General features: G+C 48.2%; 1 protein-coding gene across 1 annotated transcript in view; it reads right to left on the reverse strand.

The window, feature by feature from the left end:
- The window catches only part of GALNT9 (polypeptide N-acetylgalactosaminyltransferase 9), a 665,915-nt gene that overhangs the window by 325,115 nt on the left and 315,025 nt on the right, over positions 1–25,775 (reverse strand). The window contains exon 4 of the mRNA XM_069215248.1: positions 1,802–1,976. Within this exon, the coding sequence (XP_069071349.1) occupies positions 1,802–1,976 (175 nt within the window). The remainder of the gene's footprint in view (positions 1–1,801; positions 1,977–25,775) is intronic.

The following is a 25,775-nucleotide window of genomic DNA, read 5'->3' on the forward strand; positions in this document are numbered from 1 at the left end:
GCAGGAGAACTCCTTGACAATCTTGAAGAGTTCCTCTGTGCGGTTGGGTCTTTCATTGATGCGGCTGAGTAGGGTGACCTTGTTTGCTTCTTTGAGGTGGAGATGATATTTGTTCAGAGCATTTTTTAAGGTGGTGCAGTCTGCTTGGTCCCTGCTACTGCATCACTGTTTCTCTAGCAGTTTGCATTTTCTCTTGAGTATTTGGAATTCGGGGGTGAACCACCTTGCGGGCTTGCTAGATCTTCTGGAAGTGGATTTCCTCTTGGGGGCGTTTTCGTTGGCTCCTTGGATGATCCATTCGGATAGATTGTAGACGTATTGTTCGAGGTTGCCAGAGAGGATGGGTTTGCTGGAGTGGAGGGCGGTGGTCCATTGGGCCTCTGTGATGATTTTTTTCCCCATCTGCAGAGAGGTGGTGTGAGGGTGTGGTGGATGGCTCTGGTCTGCAGGTTATGACGAAATGTACCAGGTGGTAGTCGGTCTTTATCGCTGGCTGTAAAGATGGGGTCAAGGATGTGTCCCGATGTGTGTGTGAGGCTGGTGACTAGTTGTTTGAGTCCGATGTTGCTAAAGTTGTCTAGGAGATTGGTGGAGTTGTGGTCCTTGAGGTCGTCTAGGTGGAAATTCAGATCCCCTAAAACATGTAGTCTGTCAAGTCGATGGCTAGGGGGGCAATGAGGTCAGTGATGGCCTTGCAGAAGGTGGGGTGTGGCCCTGGGGGTCTGTATGCGAGGGTTGCCCTGATGGTTGTTCTGGTGTCGACTTTAGGTGTTCCATGATGTGAGATGTTTCTTCCTCTGAAGACAGTGCAAAGGAGGCTATCCTTATGCAGGATAGTGATGCCGCCTCCATGCTTGTGTGGCAGTCTTTGTGGATCAGCTTGAAGCCCTGCGGGGTGTGCAGGTGAAGAAGGAGCCGAGGTGGATGTGAGCCAGGTCTCGGTGATTAACATCAGATTTGGGCTGAGGGTGGGTATTGTGTCCCATATTTCTGTGGCATGTTTGCAGAGAGATATTGCATTGAGCAGTATGCAGTGGAGTTGTTTTACATCAAAATCAATAGCACAAATGGCACTTTGATTCATAAGGCAGACCTATTGAGATTGCCAACGCTTGTTAAACGAATTTCTCCCAGACCACTTTAGGCCATACCAGTTAATGAATGATTGTGTGGGTCACTATCGGGTCAAAGGTCATTTTGAGTTCGGGCCTCGACTCAACATCCTGTGATTCTGGGCAAATTACTTAATCTCTCTGTGCCTACAAAAAAAAAATGAATGTGTCCTTGTGTAATGCAACTAGTGCTCATATAAAGCGCTCCAATACCTTTGGGTCGAGTTCATGTTATATAAAACTGCAAACAAAAAAATAAAAAATATGAAATCCCAGAATTTATGTTGTGTTTGGTAGCCATTTTCTCTTTTTAAATACTTCAATAAGAGTATGTCTTATGTGACCAGAAGAACAGGCATGGTTTAGTGAAATACCTTCTATTCTTAGATTCTCACTACAAAATGAAAGGCACAGTAAACACTTGGATTTCTCCAGTTTCCAGTATGGACACCACCAGGAAACAACTGATCATCTGCAAGTTGTATGGGCTAAAAATCAATGCAGAAAGTGTGTGAATACTTCTGGTGTGCATCAACAGAAGGTGGCATTTTAAAGGCACCACAGTCTAGTCGGTCTTACAGCCAGGTTTTTATTTTTGGGTATTTCTGGCCTTTTGTGGGGCATGCAAATATCCAAAAACGTCTTTGCATATGCATTTTCAGAGGGTACAGTGAAAATTGATTCCTTACCAGCCAGTGTTGAATTCCACATGAGCATCAAAGAATCCCACGATTGGGGCAGTGGCCGCTTTCCAGCCCTGGATTCTGGCACGAATCAGGCCTTCCCGCTTGGTGTTGCGAACTATTTTGACCAGACCTGGGTACCGCTTGCTCACGTACTGATCCAAATTGAATTTCAGTTCAACTGTCAAGAAAGAGAAGAAGAAAGAGAGTACATTAAGGTCACAAATTCTACCAGTGTTGCCTTCTGTTTACTAGTTTTGATTCTTTAAGTCTTTCTCAGCAATAGACTAGTACCTCAACAAAAACACTTAGATGAAATATGAAGAGTATTTGGGCCTCAATTGGAGTTGGGTGGTAATAGAAAATTTGCCGATTTCTGAAAAAAATGATAAATCTTGATGAATAATTGGAGCTGTACTAGAAACCCAAACCAGCCATGGTTAAAAAGTACAATACAGGCCACACACCAGGAGGCCATGCCTATGATGGGAATATGGAATCACTGTATGGTGATGGTAGCCCACCCTGCTCTGAAACCAGCCCCCTAAGCCTACAGCATGCTTGGTAATACCAATGAGACATACTGGTCATTTCTGCCCTGTGCTGAACCGCTGGTGAAACTTCTTCCACCAAGATGTATCTATGAGCGAATCTGGTCCATGTTTAGGACTTCTCCAGAAAGCAAAGGGTGAGTTCCAAACTCCGGTTAGGTAGACTAACTTAAAGGGTGTGGGCAGCAGGGGTAGACACACATAGGGATGGGCAAAGTTACCAATATTGCCCTAAAAGCTGGACCAAGTGTGGAAACTTCACCATTTGCACAGGTAGGTGGATCTCTACTTCATTCGGCTGCTGGCGTCAAGTTACTGCAGGGTCCAGCTAAGTCCTGCCAGGGAAAGGAGGGTCATGGAACTGTGATATTGGCTAACAGGGTGGTACTTTACTAGCTGCCACTCTGGACTGTTCCACTTAGGGTGGTAGCCAATATCTATTGCTATTGTGGCGCTTTGCTACACCAGCATCAAAAATGTTGACACTAGTGTAGCAAAGCACAGGGAGGCTCATTGAATATAATGAGTGCGTCATTTTAACGCCTGCTCTGAGCAGGCGTTAAAAATGATGGAAAAAATGATGCCATGAAATGTTGTCAATTCCACTGCACAATTTTTTTGGGCCTCCCTGCGCCGGAACGCCCCCCTTGCATAAAGTGGTGCAAGGGGTCACAACATGGCGCAATGCCAGCATTGCGCCACTTTGTAAATATGGCGTAACAGAGCAGCCACCTTAGCGCCGCCTTAGCATAAAAAAAATTGACGCTATGGTGGCACCAAGGTGGCGAAGGGGCTTGTAAATATGCCCCTACGTTTGGCTGATTTGTACCTAAATAGTCCTCTACGGTTATGTGTAATACCTTTAATGTCACGTTTTGAGCTGTATGTGCTCCCACCACCCTCATGTAAAGGGGTGGAGACATGGACTCCTTCTACTTGCTGTAAAGCAACTGAGGGAATTGCTGAATTGCCTTTAGGTGGATATTTATGTCAATGCCCAGGATTATTCTACCTGTACAGAGATCTCCCAATGTAGATTTGCGTTTTTGATTTGGGCCTTTTGTCTTCAGTGATGTCTCCCTAAATTAGGAACATGCATGTGTCTTTTCATTCACCCTAATTATAAGGGCCTGATTGCAAAACCTACGGAAAACCCTTATTACTGCTACCTTGGTAAGTGGAGTAATTAGTTGATACAACAATTTGCTCCCAGTTCCTAATTCCCCACAAAGAGAACTCACGCACAATGTCCTTCATGATTTCACATGGTCCAGGTGATGCACAAACTGGGATTGAAGAGTTGGCGCCTGAAACAGAATTACTGGCCAAAATGAAAAAGTGTCCCAAGATACAGCAAGCCAGGCCCTTGGCCGAGGACCAGAGGTAATGAAGATTTAAACAGGATCAAGGCTCTGCTGCCGTTAACTTATTCTAGGCCTGCATCACCTAATAGCAGACCTCAGGCTGGAGCAGTGTTTCAGATGGAGTCCTGCAGAGGAAGTCATTTCTCCCATTATTTGAATGGTGTAATACTCCATTCGTGAACCATATCAACTACAGTCCTACAATTACTGGCCCGCTAATGTTCAAAGGGGCATCTTCTCTTTACAGGCTTCAGTTTTAGTGTAAGAAGAATGGGGTCTCATGTGAAACCCACTTGATCCCTAGCACATCCCACATTAGTAGAAGGATGTTGAGGGTTGTGTTAATATGTGGTTCTTTCTGTCTGTTTCCTCTGCAGCATCCAGATTAGGTTACAGGATGCCCTTCCAATTATCACCTGCCAGGTGTGTCCAGGTTTTGCCTACTTTATTTTTGGACCTCTCATCCAGGGCTCTCCTGAGGTGCTTTAAGGTATACATGAATGTCAAGGAAGATTGCTTGCCCAGGTACTTGGGGTTTGGGAAGATTGTGCAGATAATCTCCCCTCCTCACCACACAAACAACCCTCAATAACCAGGACAGTGGCTGCAGCAGGCTGTCCTTACAAGCTGGGGTGCTGGAGGAGCTTGGAGCCTGGACAAGTGCATCAACACATTCATCTTCACTCCCCCATCCTATCAAAACATGACATGCACAGACAAGGCCATTTATTAAGAGCTGCTTGTGTGTCCGCCAAAACTCAAGGTCCATTAGCTCTGACCATGGTGAACGCAGAGACAGGATTTTACTGCCAAGATTTGTAATACACTTTGGAACCCACCCAGAGGACAGGTTGTTTTCAATTCCTCCACTTGTTGTGCAGCCTCTGATGGGTTTAAAAGCTCTTTTTTCCCTGTATGAACCTGGAAGCTGATATTTACTTTCTCAAGTGGACTTGTTTTAGCACCGGGGTGTCCAGTGTAGGTCCAGGAAGCCTTTCTCCATGCCCCATTTCCAGGGTAGCCATGTAAAATAATTTTACATACAATGAATCTAAATGGAATGCATTCAAATCAGTCAGAGATAATCCTAAAACAAGCAATGCTGTCCCTCAGAAGACAAAAGCCTGTGAAGCCCCGCCAGACCCCTTTCACCTTTCTGATACTACCATTAATACTTTCTGCCTGCTGGGGGCAAGCGGAAAATGTCACTGATTTGTTTGCAGAAATTGGGAAAAACTTCCAGTTAAATAACCCATTGTCTCCATTTTCAAGTAGTTATTCCCCCCTTCAGAAGGCAGAAAATTGAATTAGCTGGAATCCGATGACGGGATTCCAGCTGGAATCATGTTTAGATTTGTGGAGGGGTTACTTCGTCACAACGGTGACCGATATCCCATCCATCTGAATCTAAATCCCATTATTTCCTATGGGATTTAGATTTCAGTGGATGGGATATCCATCAACGTTGTGACGCAACAACCCGTCTGCCAATATCCAAATCAGGCCGGTGCTGAGCAACCATGAAAAGTTATGTTTGTCGTATGTGTTCTCATTTCATCCTAAAGTGGTTCTTTCACAAGTGGAACATAGGAGATGAGAGAGTGGGAAATCATGTCCTGTGCTCTTAATAATTTGAATCTATTTCTAGGTGCACCCTGTCGTAGTGATCCCTCCTCTAGTTTGTCAGTGACTAGCATCAGTTTTTTTTTACTTGGAACAACTTCCTGCCCTCTCCAATACATTACTCACGAAGGAGTACATAGCTGCTGATCTGATGGTTGGTAGGTCACCCGTCAGGGTGTAACAGGATTTTTCTGCCTCCACTGTATAAAATCAGTTTAATTCAGACAAATCAAATGAATGCCAATCAGGCATATTGGTCGGTATGAACTATTGGTGTGCGGTTCCTATTATGGTAATGAGACTGCGTGTTTTAGGGCAGTAGCACCATAGTGTGTCCGTGACTGAGTCGGTACCACACCGTCTGGAAGTTGTCGGCCTAACTCCTGGCTAGCCTGCAGTGCCTCACCCAATCAGAGAAAGTAAAGTTGATTTGTGGCAACCTAAACATGACACTCTGACTCCTCAGGGAATTTGTGGTAAACAGAGCATACCCCTTTCGTTCAGTGACTCAGAGACTCACACATGCCAAGGCGGAATAAGAGATACAAAATGGATTTCCACACATTTATTGAAGCAATTGTATGCTAATATGAAAAGCATGGACTGCGATAATTAGGCACACTAAACATAATACCGTGATCATTGTTACAATCAGTGTGAAGCAAATAAACAACCCCACCATATTTATGTGATCATAAGAGCCTAAAGATTCCTGCCTGCGCCCTATGTCTAAAATCTGAGAGCATTGAGGTGATAACCCTTTTGCCTATCCCAGTCTAAGAGAAGGGGCCCGACCCCATATCTGAAAAGGCTGGCAAGGGTCTGCCTGTTGTCTGGAAGGTAATCCTCTCGGTTTGCTGTAGAATCAGCACCCAGATCAGCGAAGCTGTCAATGGAACGATGTGGGTTGCATGACGGTTATGACTGCAATGCCCTCTGCCCCCTTAGGCCTATGTGGTGTTTATATAATACATCTTGTAGTGTTTAAGAACAAACCTGACATGCTAATATGTAAAGGAGTTACGGACTGACTCCTGACCTCCTGGAGCGGCAACACGAGTTGGAATATCATGTACCGAACACAACAGGGCACAAAGTGAAAGGTGTACAAAGGGCTGATACAATGTGCAGCACAAACAACTATGGCTTCTCCGAATGAAGCAGCTGATTACAATTTAAAAACAAAGGGGGTCATTACGACCTTGGCGGGCGGATCAGCCGCCCGTCAAGATCTGACTGCCGTGCGGCCGCCAATGCGGCCGCACCCCCACCGCAACCATTTGGAGATCCCCGCCGGCCCAGCAGGGATCACGGCCGCAACAAAGGAGCCGGCTCCAAATGGAGCCGGCGGTGTTGCGGCCGTGCGATGGGTGCAGTTGCACCCATCGTGCTTTTCACTTTCTGCATAGCAGACAGTGAAAAGCTGCATGGGGCCCTGTCAGGGGGCCCCACGACTCCCCGTTCCGCCAGCCTTTTCCTGGCAGTGCAAACCGCCAGAAAATGGCTGGCGGTCGGGGACTCGTAATCCCCTGGGCAGCGCTGCAAGTAGCGCTGCCCCGGCGGTGCGACCGCAGCGCTTCCGCCACGGTTGTAATACGCCTGGAAGCACTGCCAGCCTGTTGGCGGTGCTTCCGTCGTTTTAGCCCTGGCGGTCCCGTACCGCCAGGGTCAAAATGACCCCCAAAGTGTTAAAGGCTGGTTGTGCTGAAAATATGAAATGAATAAAAATGTGTCTCTGTGTAAAAGGCACAGGGTACGGGCCTAATGCTAAAATAAGGGTGTCGAACCCAGGCTCTGAGGAGAACCCACAACACTATATTGCTTTGGCTCCTTTCCTGACTTCAGCAGGAGGAAACGGTCCACACCAGTCACTGAGTCACACGTCTCTTAGTTGATTGACCACTGAAACCACCAGGACTTGGGGATTTGTTTGATTTGAAGAAATTTATGATCCGCAAACCTTCTCCTCTGTGATTGGCTGTACGCATGCTTGACTTTGGGTATCATGGAAGGACGGTATATTTTTAATAGCTAAGCAGTTTTCTTATTTGCCCCAGTCACCTTTGAAGGCCTTCGGTTTCCTTTCTTACTAGTGATTTTTATCCCTGGCAAAAAAAAAATCCTGATTATATGACCAGTTTAGTTGTTTAGCTTCTTTTCACATGCTAACATTTTATCCATTTTATTGCCCTTCTGAGAGAGCGGAAGATGTTCTGCTGCTCTTTGCATCACTGCTGAATCTAGTTAATATAATCTTGTTGAATGAGCATGATTTGCTTTTCAATTGCACCTGAAAGTTTAGTTTATTTTCAACAGTCTTTTACACGCGGTTGCAGAGGCAGCTATGGTTAGCAAAATCACTACCAGCCTCCCCGAAGAACTGCTTTAAATCCTTCCCATGTCATTGTTCCTGATCTTTTACTTTTACCATTGATTAGGAAATACCTGTTAGTCTGCTGTGTACTCTTGATATCTGATTGGAATTGGATTTGATCTTCCCTTTTCAGTTTCCTATCCCTGTTTACTAAGTGCATTTTATCATCATCATCAAACTTTATTTCGATCGCCAGGATCATAAAAGCACATAAAAACACAATATAATCAGCAGTTCATTCTACATAAAAATTGTGCAAATCACAACCTCAGGGATAGAACATGTAAACTAAAGACTAATTAATCAATACAAAACTGTAGAATGAAATCCTATTCTATTGTCCAAAGAGCCGTCCAATTTGATAGAGGGAGGCACATAATACCGGATAAAACCGGCAGCATCATTACTACATAAGATCCAGACAAACTGAGGGCACCTAATTGGACATTGTGAAAAAGGGCCAATTTATCACAAGAAAATGCTCCCATTGTCCCCTGGGCAACTAGGCAAGTAGGCCTGTGAAAAATAACAATAAGATGCATAGTTTTCTTATGGACCGCTTATGGCCCATATTATACAATGGCATTAACATAGCAATATAAAGCACTTTTTCCAAATAGGCTTGTCCTCCTGAATCTGCTGTGCCAAAGTGCCTGAATCATTTTAGGCCAACATCCACAAAAGAAAGACAAATGTTCTAGCTAATTGTCTAAGACAATAAGGCAATGGTTATTTCCAATGACGAAAATCAGTGTTCTACCACCAAGCAAATAAGGTGCTGATGGAATTAAAGGGCATCAGTTTGTAATTTATAAAGTGCAATCACACCCAGTCAGGCTTACAGTGCAATGCGAGATGGAGCCACAAGCCTCTCTGCAGTGAATCAAAAGCCAATAGACTTACAAAACAACAATTTAAGATAGATAGTAACATTTGTTAAAATACAATCACTCACAATCAAAACAATACATTACATATCAGTTAAAAGTCAATTTAGGACACAGGTGGTGACTCAGCCAAATGCATCCACTCATGTAAACACCAATTTACTGCAATTCCTGTTTGCTTTCTTGTATATATTTGGGGCGCCAGGTCCAAATGCACATATGGTAGCTCACGACTGTATATACCACCAACCAAAGTGCATTTTATAATCCTGATATCAGATTGATTCAGAGTGATTCATTCAACACTTTTTAACTTTCCTATCTCTGTCTATTAAGTGAATTTTATACCTCTCATATCTGATTGGAGTTTGATTTAATCTTCACAGTTTCCTATCTTGGCCTAGTAAGTAAATTTTATACTCTTGACAACTGATTGGAGTCTGATTCGATCTTCACTTTTTGGAGTTTCTCTCTTTGTCTACTAAGCTAATTGAAAACTCTTTATATCTGATTGGAGTCTGATTCAATCTGCACTTTTTAAGTTTCCTACCATAGTCTAATAAGTGGATATGTACTTTTAATATCTGATTGGCGTCTGATTCAATTTGCACTTTTTAGATTTCCTATCTCTGGCTACTAAGTGAATTTTATATTCTTTATGTCTGATTGGAGCCTGATTCTAACTCCAATTTTTAAAGTTTATTATCTCTGTCTAGTGAATTTGTGCATCAATTGGAACATGGTCTTTGGCAGTGATTATTCCATTGCCAGTACTTTGCAGAGGTTTTTGCACTCACAAACAGACACCTATGATACAAATGAGCAAAAATGGTAGGTTCTTGACTTGCACTGGATTCACTCTGTCTAGGGATCTATCAATCCTATTTCTGCTACCAAATATATCATAATTTTAGATGGTACTTTGGTAGTAGACTCTCTCCAGCTATTTATTGAGCTGCCTCTATCTATTTAACAATCTCCTGTTCCGATGACCCCCATCCTAGCGAAGTTTGACATGCTGTGTACAAACGTATTTAGAATTGATTTCTGTTGGGTGTTGGACAATAAGTAGTGTCAAAGGTAACTTCCTGTCCCAATGGTAACTTCCTGTCCCTTTGGATTCCCCTGTCCATAATGTAGCGACCATGTGGCTGCTGGAGTCAACTTCTCATGAACCCTGGGAGATTCCCTTGCCCCATTCAACTTCTAGATCCTACACAGGGATGACAGGTCCAAACTTTATTTTATGATCAGGAAACATTAGAATAGGTCCTCTGTTGTAGGTTCACTAGGTGGTGGTAGGGTGGCCCGAGCCAGCTTTGAAAGGTTTCAGATTTTGATTTAATTAGAAGGCCTGCAATCCAGAGCGTCTGGTGCTGCTTTTGGGGGGAGTCTCTTTCAGCCAACGGAGTACAGGGTCTGATCACTGATTACTAGTTTTGTTATCTCCCTGAAAGTGAATTTGCATGTGGTCCACACACATTTTGAAACTCACCTCTCAGCCCCTTGACAGTACAGGAAACCTGCTATTCACCTGCTCTTTGGAAAATCTTACTTGCTGGCATGAATGGGATGGTAGTCAAGTGAGAGCTGCTTGGATGCTTTGGGAAAATGCCAAGGATTACACCAACTGACCTGCCCACCTCAAATATCAAATTATTTACAAAGATTTGGAATATTTATTTTTGTTCACAGATGCCCAGCTGCTTTGGTTTAGTGGTGGCTTTTTCACAAGGAAGGTGGAGCTATCAGTCCATAGCTCTCCCATAGAAGAATAATGGTAGAGTAATACTTCTACACCACCGAGCAGTGAAGCAAGCAACACACACCAGCACAATTGAGATATCAAGCCAGTAGGACAGGCCCATCTAGGACAGGCCCATCTACACCTAGAGCTAGAAGCACACTGCTGGGCACATTTGCGACTATGGAGCAGCAGAACTCTGCCATACATTTCTGAGTGTAGGAACCAGCAACGCACTGCCACACCAATGAGCCCTGGAAACATCACATAGCCATTTCAGTGAGTGCCGGAGAGAGCTCTATGCAGGTGCACCAGCCTTTCCGATGGACCCTACAGCAATAGTACACAGTGCAACCAATGATCCTTGGGCCAGGTGCTCATAGCTCTACCATTGTGTCATGGAACCAGCAACACACTGCCCTTTTGTGTACATGTAAGTGGTATTTGTATAGTGCAAACCTAACCGAAAGGTGGTGGAGAGATGTACAGGGTCCAACAGAAGCATATACTCACAGAGTGAAAGGAGAGGTAAAAGGATTCTGGGATCAGAAGTGCCCTGTTACTGTCACGTGGTTTGTAAAGAGGTGCCTCATTATCCCTTTGCTAAGTAGGAGCAGGTCTGGAGCAGTCCTGAAGGATACTGGGATGTTTGTGCACATCCTGTGTGCACAGATGGAAAATCACTGCCTCCTTGTTGTTACTTTGTTCACACTTCTCAGTCTGCAGTTGTTGGTGGACTGGCTGCGGGAATGCCAAGATTCACTAGAGATGGTAAGCTCGTCTAAAGTATAAGATAAGGTGATGTATTTGTTGAGTCACTCAGCTCCCAAGTGTGTTATGTCACCGGGAATGCACTATTCTACAATCTAGGTATGAAGCCAGCATTGCTCAGCTGTGCCACTGAGCATGGGCCAGCACTGCACAGCTGTGCCACTGAGCATGGGCCAGCACTGCACAGCTGTGCCACTGAGCATGGGCCAGCACTGCACAGCTGTGCCACTGAGCATGGGCCAGCACTGCACAGCTGTGCCACTGAGCATGGGCCAGCACTGCACAGCTGTGCCACTGAGCTGCACTGCACAGCTGTGCCACTGAGCATGGGCCAGCACTGCACAGCTGTGCCACTGAGCATGGGCCAGCACTGCACAGCTGTGCCACTGAGCATGGGCCAGCATTGCTCAGCTGTGCCACTGAGCATGGGCCAGCACTGCACAGCTGTGCCACTGAGCATGGGCCAGCACTGCACAGCTGTGCCACTGAGCATGGGCCAGCACTGCACAGCTGTGTCCAGAGTTGGAAATGTGAAGAAATTACTCTGCTCTTGGTCGTGAGGAGGGGATAGGGTACCGGAGGGGAGGAGAATGAAAGCGGTGGGCATGGGTTGAGGCTAAAAGGCCATTGCAGCAGGCAGCAGAAATCCTGACAAAAGTCAATGGGCATGATTCACAAAGATGCACTTACACTTTTGTGTAAGGTTATGAGTTTTTCAATTTCACAAATAACTTTCATGAGCAATATCTTTATTACTGCAGAGCATCCGTATTTGTGGTGGGGACTCTGAACATAAAATGATAGGCAGTCGTGAAGAAACATTCCTTCGTGAATTCCAAATAAATTGTAAACGTACACAGAAGTGTAAGTATACATTTGTGAATCAGGCCATATGTTTTTTACATGGGCAGCATTGCTCCTCTGGGTGCTTGGCACTGCCTCTGCGATCATCTGACCCATGGTGCCCATTGTAGGGCTGCAGGGCTCTGGGTGCTTGGCACTGCCTCTGCGGTCATCTGCCCCATGCATGGCAGCAGGACTCTGGGTCCTTCGCACTCCCTCTGAAGGTCATCCGACCCGTGGTGCCCATTGTAGGGCTGCATGGCTCTGGGTCCCTGGCACTGCCTCTGACGTCATCCGCCCCATGCTGCCACAGGCACGGCTGCAGGACTCTGGGTCCTTGGCAATGCCTCTGACGTCATCCGCCCCATGCTGCCCAGGCACGGCTGCAGGAGTCTGGGTCCTTGGCACTGCCTCTGACGTCATCCGCCCCATGCACGGCAGCAGGGCTCTGGGTCCCTGGCACTGCCTCTGACGTCATCCGCCCCATGCTGCCCCATGCACGGCAGCAGGGCTCTGGGTCCTGGGCACTGCCTCTGACGTCATCCGCCCCATGCACGGCAGCAGGGCTCTGGGTCCTGGGCACTGCCTCTGACGTCATCCGCCCCATGCACGGCGGCAGGGCTCTGGGTCCTGGGCACTGCCTCTGACGTCATCCGCCCCATGCTGCCCCATGCACGGTGGCAGGGCTCTGGGTCCCTGGCACTGCCTCTGACGTCATCTGCCCCATGCACGGCGGCAGGGCTCTGGGTCCCTGGCACTGCCTCTGACGTCATCCGCCCCATGCACGGCTGCAGGAGTCTGGGTCCCGGCACTGCCTCTGACGTCATCCGACCCATACTGCCCCATGCACGGCTGCAGGGCTCTGGGTCCCTGGCACTGCCTCTGATGTCATCCGCCCCATGCTGCCCCATGCACGGCGGCAGGGCTCTGGGTCCTGGGCACTGCCTCTGACGTCATCCGCCCCATGCACGGCAGCAGGGCTCGGGCCGGGCAGGCGGGATTGGATCAGAGGAGGAGATGGTGGGTGGAAGCACATCCCGAACCTACCACAACGTGCTCTGTGATGTCAGCACCAGCTGGGCCTGGCAGACACAGAGGAAGGATGCTGCATGCCCGAAGCAGGCACGTATTTAGGCAGCTGATCTCCCTTCTGTGCCAGGGCACTGCGCATGTGAGCACTGCGTGCACCGCCCAACTACTGGCACCGTAAGGAGAGGACAGAGCCGAGCTGGGCTACAGTGATGGGTGGTGGCAAACAGGAGGCACTGCCAAGTCCACCACCATGTGCTATTCTGGCCAGCCACTGACTTTACTACTGAGGCAGGCCAGCACTGAACAGGTCTACCACCCAGATATGGAGATTGCTTTACACAGATCTACCATTGAAACATGGAGCAAGCTTTGCACAGCTTTAGGGATAATGCATGGAGCACGCACTGCACAGCTCGAATGTTAAGGTGCAGAGCTAGCTTTGCACAGCTACGTTGATAATGCCTGGAGCCAGCACTGCACAGATCTACCTTCCATTAAAGCCTGGAGCTAGCATTCCACAGCTCCGTGGCTAAGCCCTGGGGCCAACAATACAGAGCTATACTGTTAAAGCACGGAGCTAGAGCTCTACAGCTCTCTAGATAATGCCTGGAGCCAGCACTGCAGGGCTCCACTGTTAAGGCATGGAGCTAGCGCTCTACAGCTCTCTATATACTGTCTGGAGCCAGCACTGCAGGGCTCTAGCTATGGCATAGAGCTAGCATTCTACAGCTCTCTAGATAATGCCTGGAGCCAGCACTGCGGAGCTCTACTGTTAAGGCATGGAGCTAGCATTCTACAGCTCTCTAGATAATAGATGGAGCCAGCACTGCAGGGCTCCACTGTTAAGGCACGGGGCTAGCATTCTACAGCTCTCTAGATAATAGATGGAGCCAGCACTGCGGAGCTCTACTGTTAAGGCATGGAGCTAGCATTCTACAGCTCTCTAGATAATGTCTGGAGCCAGCACTACAGGGCTCCACTGTTAAGGCATGGAGCTAGCGCTCTACAGCTCTCTAGATAATGCATGGAGCCAGCACTGCAGAGCTCCACTGTTAAGGCATGGAGCTAGCGCTCTACAGCTCTCTAGACAATGCCTGGAGCCAGCACTGCAGGGCTCCACTGTTAAGGCATGGAGCTAGCAATCTACAGCTCTCTATATACTGTCTGGAGCCAGCACTGCAGGGCTCTAGCTATGGCATAGAGCTAGCATTCTACAGCTCTCTAGATAATGCCTGGAGCCAGCACTGCGGAGCTCTACTGTTAAGGCAAGGAGCTAGCATTCTACAGCTCTCTAGATAATAGATGGAGCCAGCACTGCAGGGCTCCACTGTTAAGGCACGGGGCTAGCATTCTACAGCTCTCTAGATAATAGATGGAGCCAGCACTGCGGAGTTCTACTGTTAAGGCATGGAGCTAGCATTCTACAACTCTCTAGATAATGCCTGGAGCCAGCACTGTACAGCTCTATCATTAAGGCATGGAGCTAGCGCTCTACAGCTCTCTAGATAATGCCTGGAGCCAGCACTGCAGAGCTCCACTGTTAAGGCATGGGGCTAGCTCTCTACAGCTCTCTAGATAATGCGTGGAGCCAGCACTGCAGGGCTCCACTGTTAAGGCACGGGGCTAGCATTCTACAGCTCTCTAGATAATGTCTGGAGCCAGCACTACAGGGCTCCACTGTTAAGGCACGGAGCTAGAATTCTACAGCTCTCTAGATAATGCCTGGAGCCAGCACTGCAGGGCTCCACTGTTAAGGCATGGAGCTAGCGCTCTACAGCTCTCTAGATAATGCATGGAGCCAGCACTGCAGGGCTCCACTGTTAAGGCATGGAGCTAGCGCTCTACAGCTCTCTAGATAATGCATGGAGCCAGCACTGCAGAGCTCCACTGTTAAGGCATGGAGCTAGCGCTCTACAGCTCTCTAGGTAATGCGTGGAGCCAGCACTGTACAGCTCTATCATTAAGGCATGCAGCTAACTTCCCAAGGACCTTCAGCTAAAGAATGGATGCCCCATTACATAGCTTTATTGCTGAAACTTTGAGTGTGTGTTGTACAGCTCTGCCACTGAGGCCTTTCTCTACCATTTCTCAGTTGTATAGTTATTATATGGGGCCTGGACTGCACAGCTACACTGTTATGGGATGGAGCTGGCGTTTCACTGCTCTGTCGCTAAGGTTTGGAGGCAGAAATTCAGAGCTGTTCCTCTGAGGCTTGGAACATGCACAACACAGCTCTATAGTTAATGAATGGAGCCAGCACTGAACAGCTCTAACGTTAAGGCACGGAGCCAGCAATCCATACCGCTAATGTTAAGGCATGGAGTAAACACTGCACAGCTCTAAAGTTAAGGCAAGGAGTCAGTACTGTGCAGCTCTAATGTTAAGGCATGCAGCCAGCACTGCACAGCTGTTATGTTAAGGTACATATCCAGCACTGCACAGCTCTAATAATGTTAAGGCACGGAGCCAGCACTGCACAGTTCTAATGTTAAAGCACGGAGCCAGCACTGCACAGCTCTAATAATGATAACGTTTGGAGCCAGCACTTCAGAGCTCTAATGTTAAGGCAGAGAGCCAGTACTGCACAGCTCTAACAATGTTAATGTACGGAGCCAGCACTACACAGCTCTAATTTTAAGCCACAGGGCCAGAACTGCACCACTGCCCAAGTGAGGCTTGGGTTGAGCATCGCACAGCTCTGATGTTAAGGCCCGGGGACAGCACTGCACCCCTGCCCTAGTGCGTCTTGGGTTGAGCATTGCACAGCTCTAATCTTAAGGCCCGGGGCAGCACTGCTTCACTGCCCCAGTGAGACTTGGCTTGAGCATTGCACATCTCTAAAGTTAAGGCCCGTAGGCCAGCACTGCACCGCTGCCCCAGTGAGGCTTGGGTGGAGCACTGCGCAGCTCTAACGTTAAGGCCCGGGGCAGCACTGCTTCACTGCCCCAGTGAGACTTGGCTTGAGCATTGCACATCTCTAATTTTAAGGCCTGTAGGCCAGCACTGCACCGCTTCCCCAGTGAGGCTTGGGTTGAGCATTGCACTGCTCTAATGTTAAGGCACGGGGCTAGCACTGCAACTCTGCCCAGTAAGGCTTGGGTTGAGCACTGCACAGCTCTAATACTAAGGCACGGAGCCAGCACTGCACCGCTGCCCCAGTGAGGCTTGGGTTGAGCATTGCAGAGCTCTAATGTTAAAGCACGGAGCCAGCACTGCACAGCTCTAATAATGGTAAGGCGCAGAGCCAGCACTGCACAGCTCTAATGCTAAGGCACGGAGCCAGCACTGCACCGCTGCCCCAGTGAGGCTTGGGTTGAGCATTGCAGAGCTCTAATGTTAAAGCACGGAGCCAGCACTGCACAGCTCTAATGTTAAGGCCCGGGCCGAACTGCACCGCTGCCCCAGTGAGGCTCGGGTTGAGCATTGAACAGCTCTAATGTTAAGGACCGGGGCCAGTACTGCTTCACTGCTCCGATGAGGCTTGCGTTGAGCATTGGATAGCTCTAATGCTAAGGCACAGAGCCAGCACTGTGCAGCTCTAATGTTAAGGACCGCAGGCCAGCACTGCACCGCTACCCCAACGAAGCCTGGGTTGAGCATTTCACAGCTCTAATGTTTAGGCCCAGGGCAGCACTGCTTCACTGCCCTGGTGACACGTGGGTTGAGCATTGCACAGCTCTACAGTTAAGGCCCGTAGGCCAGCACTGCACCTCTGCCCAAGTGAGGCTTGGGTTGAGCATTGCACAGCTCTAATGTTAAGGCCTGGGCCAGCACTGCACCTCTGCCCCGGTGAGGCTGGGTTTGAACACTGGACAGCTGTAATGTTAAGGACCGGGGCCAGCACTGCACCTCTGCCCCAGTGAGGCTTGGGTTGAGCACTGCACAGCTCTAATGTTAAGGCCTGGGCCAGCACTGTTCCGTTGCCCCAGTGAAACTTGGTTTGAGCACTGGACAGCTCTAATGTTAAGGACCAGGGCCAGCAGTGCTTCACTGCCCCAGTGAGGCTTGGGTTGAGCATTGCACAGCTCTAAGGCTGAGGCCTGGGGCCAGCACTGCACCGATGCCCCAGTGAGGCTTGGGTTGAGCATTGCACAGCTCTAATGTTAAGGCCCGGAGCCAGCACTGCTTCACTGCCCCAGTGAGGCTTGGGTTGAGCATTGCACAGCTCTAATGTTAAGGACCGGGGCCAGCACTGCACCGCTGCCCCGGTGAGGCTTGGGTTGAGCACTGCACAGCTCTAATGTTAAGGACCAGGACCAGCACTGCTTCACTGCCCCAGTGAGGCTTGGGTTGTTTGCACACCTCTAATGTTAAGGACCGGGGCCAGCACTGCACCGCTGCCCCAGTGAGGCTTGGGTTGTTTGCACAGCTCTAATGTTAAGGCCCGGAGCCAGCACTGCACCGCTGCCCCAGTGAGGCTTGGGTTGAGCACTGCACAGCTCTAATGTTAAGGACCAGGGCCAGCACTGCTTCACTGCCCCAGTGAGGCTTGGGTTGAGCATTGCACAGCTCTAAGGCTGAGGCCTGGGGCCAGCACTGCACCACTGCCCCAGTGAGGCTTGTGTTGAGCACTGCACAGCTCTAATGTTAAGGACCAGGGCCAGCACTGCTTCGCTGCCCCAGTGAGGCTTGGGTTGAGCATTGCACAGCTCTAAGGCTGAGGCCTGGGGCCAGCACTGCACCGATGCCCCAGTGAGGCTTGGGTTGAGCACTGCACAGCTCTAAGGCTGAGGCCTGGGGCCAGCACTGCACCGATGCCCCAGTGAGGCTTGGGTTGAGCACTGCACAGCTCTAAGGCTGAGGCCTGGGGCCAGCACTGCACCGATGCCCCAGTGAGGCTTGGGTTGAGCACTGCACAGCTTTAAGGCTGAGGCCTGGGGCCAGCACTGCTTCACTGCCCCAGTGAGGCTTAGGTTGAGCATTGCACAGCTCACCCTCAGCGGTTCTGCCCACTTCCTTCTCTCCCCCGCTACACCCCCGACTCACCGCTCCAGTGAATCAACACATCTCCCGCCGCACTGTCCCTGCCTCAGTTCAAAACTCTCCGTGGGCGGCTGCCGGGATGTCACTTCTTCCTCCGGCGCCAGACACAACAAAAACACAACAGCACAGCGAGAAAGAAAGATGAAATCACAGCCCCGACACCCCACCGTGGAGCTGGCAGAAGCGTCAAACAAAAGGGTTACAATGACACCCTGCTTTGATTCGACCCCGTAGATGGATGGTGCATGTAAGAAAGGGATGCTGTATTCATGCTTTCTGAGTGAATAGGGGAGGCATAAACAGCGACACCTGTTGGCTCACAAGAGTACTGCATTGCTGTAAGAACTGTACGTGTATTCTCCCTGCAGAGGCCTTATAGAAACCTCCAGGACTGCAGCAACACCTCCTGCTCAGTGATAGTACCACATGGTTGGATGCCATATACATTCCACAGACTGCTGCGGGTGCCCCCAGCATGCATACACTAGTGCAGCACTGACCCCTACTGGCAGCTGAGGGTAGGACACATTTGAAGGCTCTAGTCTATGGTCTGTTTATCAATGGCACTGATGCAGCAGGGATGGCGCCTAACAATCCCTGTAGGCCCTGTAGGGACTTCTGTCCATCATAAAATGCCCCCAAAAAGCAGATAGACATCGGTGCAGGTAATATTTCTTAGAATCAAAAAAGGTAAGCGATAGCAAACGTACGTATGCCTTGAGCATTTACATGAACACATGGATTAAGCAAGTAGAATGCATTTCACCCTGCTCATCGTCAGTGTTTCACAAATGCTGCCCCTAAGTATTTCTCAAGAAATAAGTATCCTTCCACTTTTCCCTTTAATAGTGGGTTACAGATGCTGAATGACATGCTTTCCGCTGACATGGATGTCTCCCAGATCCAGATCTCCCTTTAAGGTACCGCGAACGTACGATGCCCAACCTAAAGGAATAACCTGCCACTCTTCGCTGAAAAAACAACATAGATAGTTGTATCATTTGTAGGGATGAGCAGAGTTATAAATCTGCAAAACTATTTTGCAGTTTTTCGCCCACAAACCACACTTTTTGCTGGATTCTACTCCTGCTAGTTTCTTTAAAAAAACTTCTCCAGTTTCATGAACTTGGCTGAGCTTTACAAAGATCATTACATTGGCAAAAGCCAACTTAACAGACGTCCTCCTCTCCACACATAGCAGGTTCTTCCCTTTATTGAAGTGGGTGTGGGGTGCAGGTTTATGGTTCCAGGACTGTGCCAGATTTTCAGACTTTCCAAATGAGATACATGTACATAGAGTAAAAGTCAATAAAGGTTCATTTCTAAAGACAGAGGTTATGCTTCTACTGGAAAAAAACAGATGAGCAAAAGCGACCAATCTTAACAAAGAGGCTGACATTATGGTAAATGTGCCTTTGTAAGGAGTCCCTTGTTGTTTCGTGCTGTCTCCCAATATGTGCTGGACCAAGAAATTCACAGCGTGATATGCTTCGTCAATGGACTCACCTCATTCACTAGAGAAAATTCTAGTGGTGAATGGGCCCCTCGTTATTACGAGGAATACTTGTGAAGGGGTGGGTAAATATGGAAGCAGGATATAAAAAGTCTAAAAGTCCCTACACCCTAACCAAAGGACTTTCTTTTCATGGAGGTAGGTGTAAAGCATGACCTGTGGTGATGCATGGGACTATCTAATATCCTCACATCTGAGTGGCTCAACATGTTTCAGCCTCTGTAGTGGCTCTAAAAGAGTGCTAGGCTTCTTCAGGACGCAGATCTTATTCTACTAATTCTTCTATTCTAAATAACTATAGGCTATGGATCATATAATTTTAATTGAAGTAATAGAGCAACTATGAATTCATCAAACTGGAGAGTGGAACTATGTGATTTTGAATGAAACTTAAAGAGATGGGCGAAAAAGGTTCTCAACATTAGTAAACACTTTGATGTGCTGGGTCTTTTTCAAAAACATTTCAAAACCTTTGGTTATTTGAGGCCAATGGGGTTTGTCCTCAAGACCTGAGCACCAATAGTGTGTTTAACCTGGATGTAATTACGGATGAAGGTGCGGCAATTATCACCGCAACCCTGGTGCTATATTGAAACAAATATATATATATATATATATATATATATATATATATATATATATATATATATATATATATGTATATATATATATATATATATATATATTCTTCTATAGGCACACTACACCTAATTTAAAAAAAATGCAACTTCAGGAAAGGGTATCTGACAGGACTATACTAATATGTATAGTGTGCCTGCCAATTTTTTGTGAATTTCTTGGTCCAACACATATTGGGAGACAAAGCACCAGGCTATGGAATTAGTCTGAAGTGCTTGGAGGGAGTTCTTTTTGACTAAGGTCAAAAACTCCCAACCATATCCTCGGGAGCTGAAAAAGCTCCTCAAAACTTTAGACCACAAAGCTACATCTTAAGCAAAGGTTGGGCATTCCTCTCGAGTACTCAGGGGTATAAATATAGGGTAATTTGGTGGGATTTTCAGGATAACGACCTGCAATGTCAATCATTATATATTTATTGCATCTAAATGTATCCCAAGTTGAATCATGAAACACTTCTATGGAAACGACTCTCATGGATGTTTTGACAACGCTATTATCAAAAGGATTAGATTTGTTTTTAAAAGGCTGTGTTTGTCTTTAAAATAAAGCAAGGGATCCTGATCATCTCCCCAAGTCCAAAAAAGTGTAAACTTCACATTCCATAAATGTAGGCTACTCTAATTATTTAAAATCTTCATGAAATCACTATTTATAAGATAATAGATAGAGATCTGTCCTAGAATAGCTAAATGTATTAATACCTATTAAACATGTTCAGAAATTGTTTTTAGCTTTCTTCATTACATGCTCGTGAGAAAGACCTAAATGAGTCTGAAATAGATAACTTTCCAAAGTTATGCAAAATTTCATTCTTGCTCCTATATAAGAAACAGAAAAACAGTGACAATAGAGATTCAGGGCCTCATTACAAGTCTGGCGGTCACTAGACCGCCAGACTCACTGTGGCCGTCACTGCTGTGGCAGTCTGACCACCACATTACGACCCTAGCGGTCCGACACCAGGGTACCGCCGTCTCCACCGGGATTGGTGATCCCGACTTGCTGACGGTGGCCGAGGTCAGAATCAGCTAGGGCGGCACTGCACGCAGTGCCACCCTGCTGACTACGACCTGGTTCTCCGCCAAACCTTTCATGGCGGTTTCACCCCCTAAAAAAGACTGGTGAAGAACAGGTGCAGGGGGCCCCAGGAGGGCCCCTGCACTGCCCAAGCACTTGGCATGGGCAGTGCAGGGATCCCCCTGCCCAGCACCCTCGCAATGCTCACTGTCTGCTGTGCATTGAGCATACGAGCATTGCGAGGGTGCTCGTGTACCATGCAGGTGGCAGAATTGCTGCCTGTTTGAATACGAGCCGGCGACAATGTTGCCGCCACTTTCCCGCTGGGCTGATGAGTGAAAACCTTGGTTTCCACCTGTCAACCCAGTGGGAGAGTCATAATAGGTCCGACAGGGAGGTCGCCAGTAAAGCGTCAACCTCCCCATTGGAAGTTTGGCGCATGGGTCTTCCCGTCCGCTGAACTCTTAATCAGGCCCACAATGTCTTTGATATAACCACCATGGTTTACCGCCTGAGCTGTTCAAATGAAAATGATTTTAACAGGTATTACCCTACGATATGTATGCACGTTGCGCTCTATCCTGACCTAGAAACATCCATTGCACATATTTTTATTCTCATTGTAGGAGGCTGGCCCTCTATGTAGTGTACAAAACTAAGTACACTGTGTAGGGGGTGCAGGCAACCACACGGTTTCCAGAGCCAAAAATCAGATCACCTAATGCTCCAATTTTTGAGGTAGCTGGTTGAGCAGTTACGCATATCCAGGAGATGTGCCAAGCATTTGTTGTACTCACAATATTAATCATGCACCACACACACTCAATGAATAACTCGAGACCAGAATTTATAGCAATACTTCAGACGGTTATATAATTTTTAAGACCAAAATGGTTACGATACGTTAAGTACTTTTTAGTTATGATTTTTCGAAGTTTTAATAAAGTTAGTCTTTCTGAGTGTAATTATGCACCATAGGAATCAATAGGCAGTCACTTTGAAAAATGCATAAAAAATCGTACAGTTAGGTTACCAGTCTCTTCTTTTGCAGGATGGTTGAATCAGTCTGTGGGCACACTGTGCCAGCTGGAGAGCCTCGGGCTGCTCCCGGTTCCGGCAGGAGCAGAGCTGGAAAGTCTCTTGTCACTGGCACAGGGCCACTTGGAGGGGTCACCAGGAAAAGGAGATGGTTTGCAGGTTTAAAGCTGGGGCCTTGGGGTCCCCTTGGGCTGTCTTGGTCGCAAGGGGTTAGGGACCTGTGGTACACAGCTGGTTCCGTGATGCAGGACCCAGGGCAGCCGGATGCAGGGCGAGTTGGGGGTCTTGGAAGCTGTTTGTACTGGAGCCCTTTAGAGTTGGAGGTAGGTCTTCTTCTGTGGGCCTTGCAGGATGACGAGGGCACTCTGGTGGCAGGTCCAGGGTGCTCCTGAAGTCCCTCCACCAAGGCTTCCTCCTGGTCCAGTTGCAGCTCAGGGAGAGCTGTTTTTGCTGTTGTCTGACGTACACTGACCCAACTCAGTATTGACACAACTCGGCCACAGGAAGTCGCAGTGACACAAAAGTTGGCACACTTGCAGGTCTCGTCCAGGCTGTAGTTGGTGTGTCGTCGGGTCTGGCTGCAGCTTCAATTTGCATAAATATGTGCCTGTTGGTGAAGTGACCTTCACCGGTTTGAGGGTTCTTTGCAGGTTTCTTTGTTTTTTTGAGTGGTGCCTCCACTCAGGAGGGAGATCTTGGGCTATTTGCAAAGCCTGGAGGTCCTATGGGTCTTTTGAGGTCGGTCCAGTGGTCAGCTCCTCTGCAGCGGCGATTGTTGGGACTCTGGTGCAACAAGCAGGGGTCTTGGAGCCTCTTCTGGTGCAGCAGGTCCTCTCTTACCATCCTGTCGGGTTCTTTGGTGCTGTCTTCTTTTCTTCCTGATGAATCTGGTTTCTTGGTCTAGGGGAACCCACTAAATACTGAATTTAGTGAGCATTTTAGGGGGAACCTGGTAATGTCCAATGGGACACTTACCCTTGGTTGGCTTCAACCACTACAGTGACCACTTCCTGTGGGAAGGATCACCACCCTAAACCTCATTGGCTATTTTCCTGCCATCCAACATGGAGGAAAATGAAATGGAGGGTCCACTTCGCCTGCAAGCCTCTAGGGGTGGTGCATGTTCAGTGAGACACCCCTCCTCAATCAATCAATCAATCAATCATTTGTTAAACGCGATACTCACCCGATAGTGTCTCAAGGCACTGGGAGGAGAGGGGGGGTGCTACTGCTCGAATAGCCAGGTCTTGAGACGTTTCCTGAAGGTCAGGAGGTCCTTGGTCAGATGTAGGTTGACGGGGAGGGAGTTCCAGGTTTTGGCAGCGAGGTGGGAAAAGGATCTGCTGCGGGTAGTGGTACAGAGGATGCGAGGAACGGTGGCGAGGGTGAGGTTGGTGGAGTGGAGCTGGCGGGTGGGGACGTGGAAGCTGAGTCGCTCGTTGAGGCAGGCAGGGCCTACGTCGTGGAGAGCCTTGTGAGCGTGGATCAGGAGTTTGAAGATGATCCTCTTGTTGACGGGAAGCCAGTGAAGGTCTCTGAGGTGGGCTGAGATGTGTTTGTGGCGAGGGAGGTTAAGGATGAGGCGTGCGGATGCGTTCTGAATGCGCTGAAGTTTCCTCTGGAGCTTGGCCGTTGTTCCCACGTAGAGTGCATCGCTGTAGTCCAGTCTACTGCTAACAAAGGCGTGGGTGACCATTCTTCTGTTTTCAATGGGGATCCATCTGAAGGTCTTGCGAAGCATGCGGAGGGTGTTGAAACATGAGGATGAGATAGCGTTGACTTGCTGGGTCATGGTGAGCGATGAGTCCAGTATGAAGCCGAGTTTGCGTGTGTGGGTGGTGGGAGTTGGAGTGGCTCCTAGTGTGGCAGGCCTCCTCCTACCCTTTGTGTGGTTTGCCACCTTTGCTCCCGTCAAAAGTGGGGGATTGCCAAGGGGGAAGCCATCTGCTGCTAGTAGCAGGCCTGGGGGCTCGAGTTTCAAGGGCAGTAGCCCTTTGAAGCTCACCGCCAGGGTGTTGCACATTCCTGAGGGAGGGGGTGTTAGCTTCTCCACCCAGGAAGGGTATTGTCTCACAAACCAGAGAGGCAGGGCTCTCCCCTAAGGTTTGTGTATTGGCTGTCTGGAGGTGGCATGCTGGATTAAATCAGTCAGCAACCATGCCCGTTAGGTTAGCTTTGCAGGGGGCACCTCTAAGTGGCATGCTGGATTGAACAAGTCAGCAACCATGCCAGTTACGTTAGCTTTTGCAGGGGGCACCTCTAAGGTGACCCCGGGTACATTTTGGGATAAATCCAATACTCGCACCAGTTTGGATGTATCATCCTGAGTTGTTTGATACCAAACAACCCAGGGTTCAGAGTAGCCATTGTGTAGCTGGGGAACTCGTGTTTGACCAATGTCCAGTACATGTACTCAAATGGCTGCTCTGTTCACTCACTATATCCCAGGTTTGGCAAGGACACAGTGGGGGCATAGTGCTCATGCATCTATGCCCTCACATATAGTATGGTGCACCCTGCCTTTGGGCTGGAAGGCCTGCTAGAGGAGTGACTCACCCATAACATATGCAGTGTAGGGTGGACAGGGCAGACAGGGAGTGTGCCATGTTGAATTTGCCCCAGTAAACTCAGCTTCCAATGGAAGTGCTGGGTCTATCTGGGTGCAGGGTCCTAGAGAGTGCCACAATCAGTGCTGCTGCCCTCAAAGACCTACCCTTAATACCCCATGCCCTGGGTACATGGGTACCAATTTACTAGGGACTTACAGGAATAGTTAAGAGTGTATCCAATTGTGCCAAGCATCACAACAGATTTAGTCCTCTGACCCAGGGAACCTAGTTAGCAGGGGCCCTGGACACTACAACTTCTAGTCCACATCAACATCAGGCAAAAAGTGGGGGATAACCATGCAAAAAGAGGCCTCCTCTCACACCCATACATCCTCTTCTATACAAATATGTTTCAAGCACAATCTGTGAGGCTAATTTAAAAAGAAAGTATGCACAACTATTTTTGGTCTAATCCATAGCCTCATGAGTCTGGGTAGGGGTGGGTGGAACTGGCAGTTTAATTCTGTGGAATTTCACAGAATTACATTAAAATTCTGCGCAATTCTTCGAAGTTGCAGAGTGGGCACCGCAATGTGCTGTGCATACCCCTCAGTGCCCTTACATATTTATATAAGGGCACCGAGGGGTTTGCAGTGCACTACAGTGCATCGCATACCCATCAGTGCACTTGCACACTTATGTAAGGGCAGCAAGGGGTATGCACTACACTGTTGTGCAGTGCATACCCCTCCTTGCCCGCACATAAGTATGTAAGGGCACTGAGGGGTATCCATTCCAGTGCACACCCCTCGGTGCCCTAACATACTTATGTTAGGGCACTGAGGAGTATCCATTCCAGTGCAGTGCATACCCCTCGATGCCTTTACATACTTATGCGAGGGCACCGAGGGGTAACCACTCCAGTGCAGTGCCCACGCCTCTGTGCCCTTAAACACTTATGTAAGGTTGTAAGGTAAAGGGGGTAAAGAACAGTACATAATGACCTGACTGTGAGTTTGTTATTCAAGAACATTCACGTTAATAGCCAG

Source organism: Pleurodeles waltl, chromosome 11, assembly GCF_031143425.1.
Source record: "Pleurodeles waltl isolate 20211129_DDA chromosome 11, aPleWal1.hap1.20221129, whole genome shotgun sequence".
Taxonomy (NCBI): domain Eukaryota; kingdom Metazoa; phylum Chordata; class Amphibia; order Caudata; family Salamandridae; genus Pleurodeles; species Pleurodeles waltl.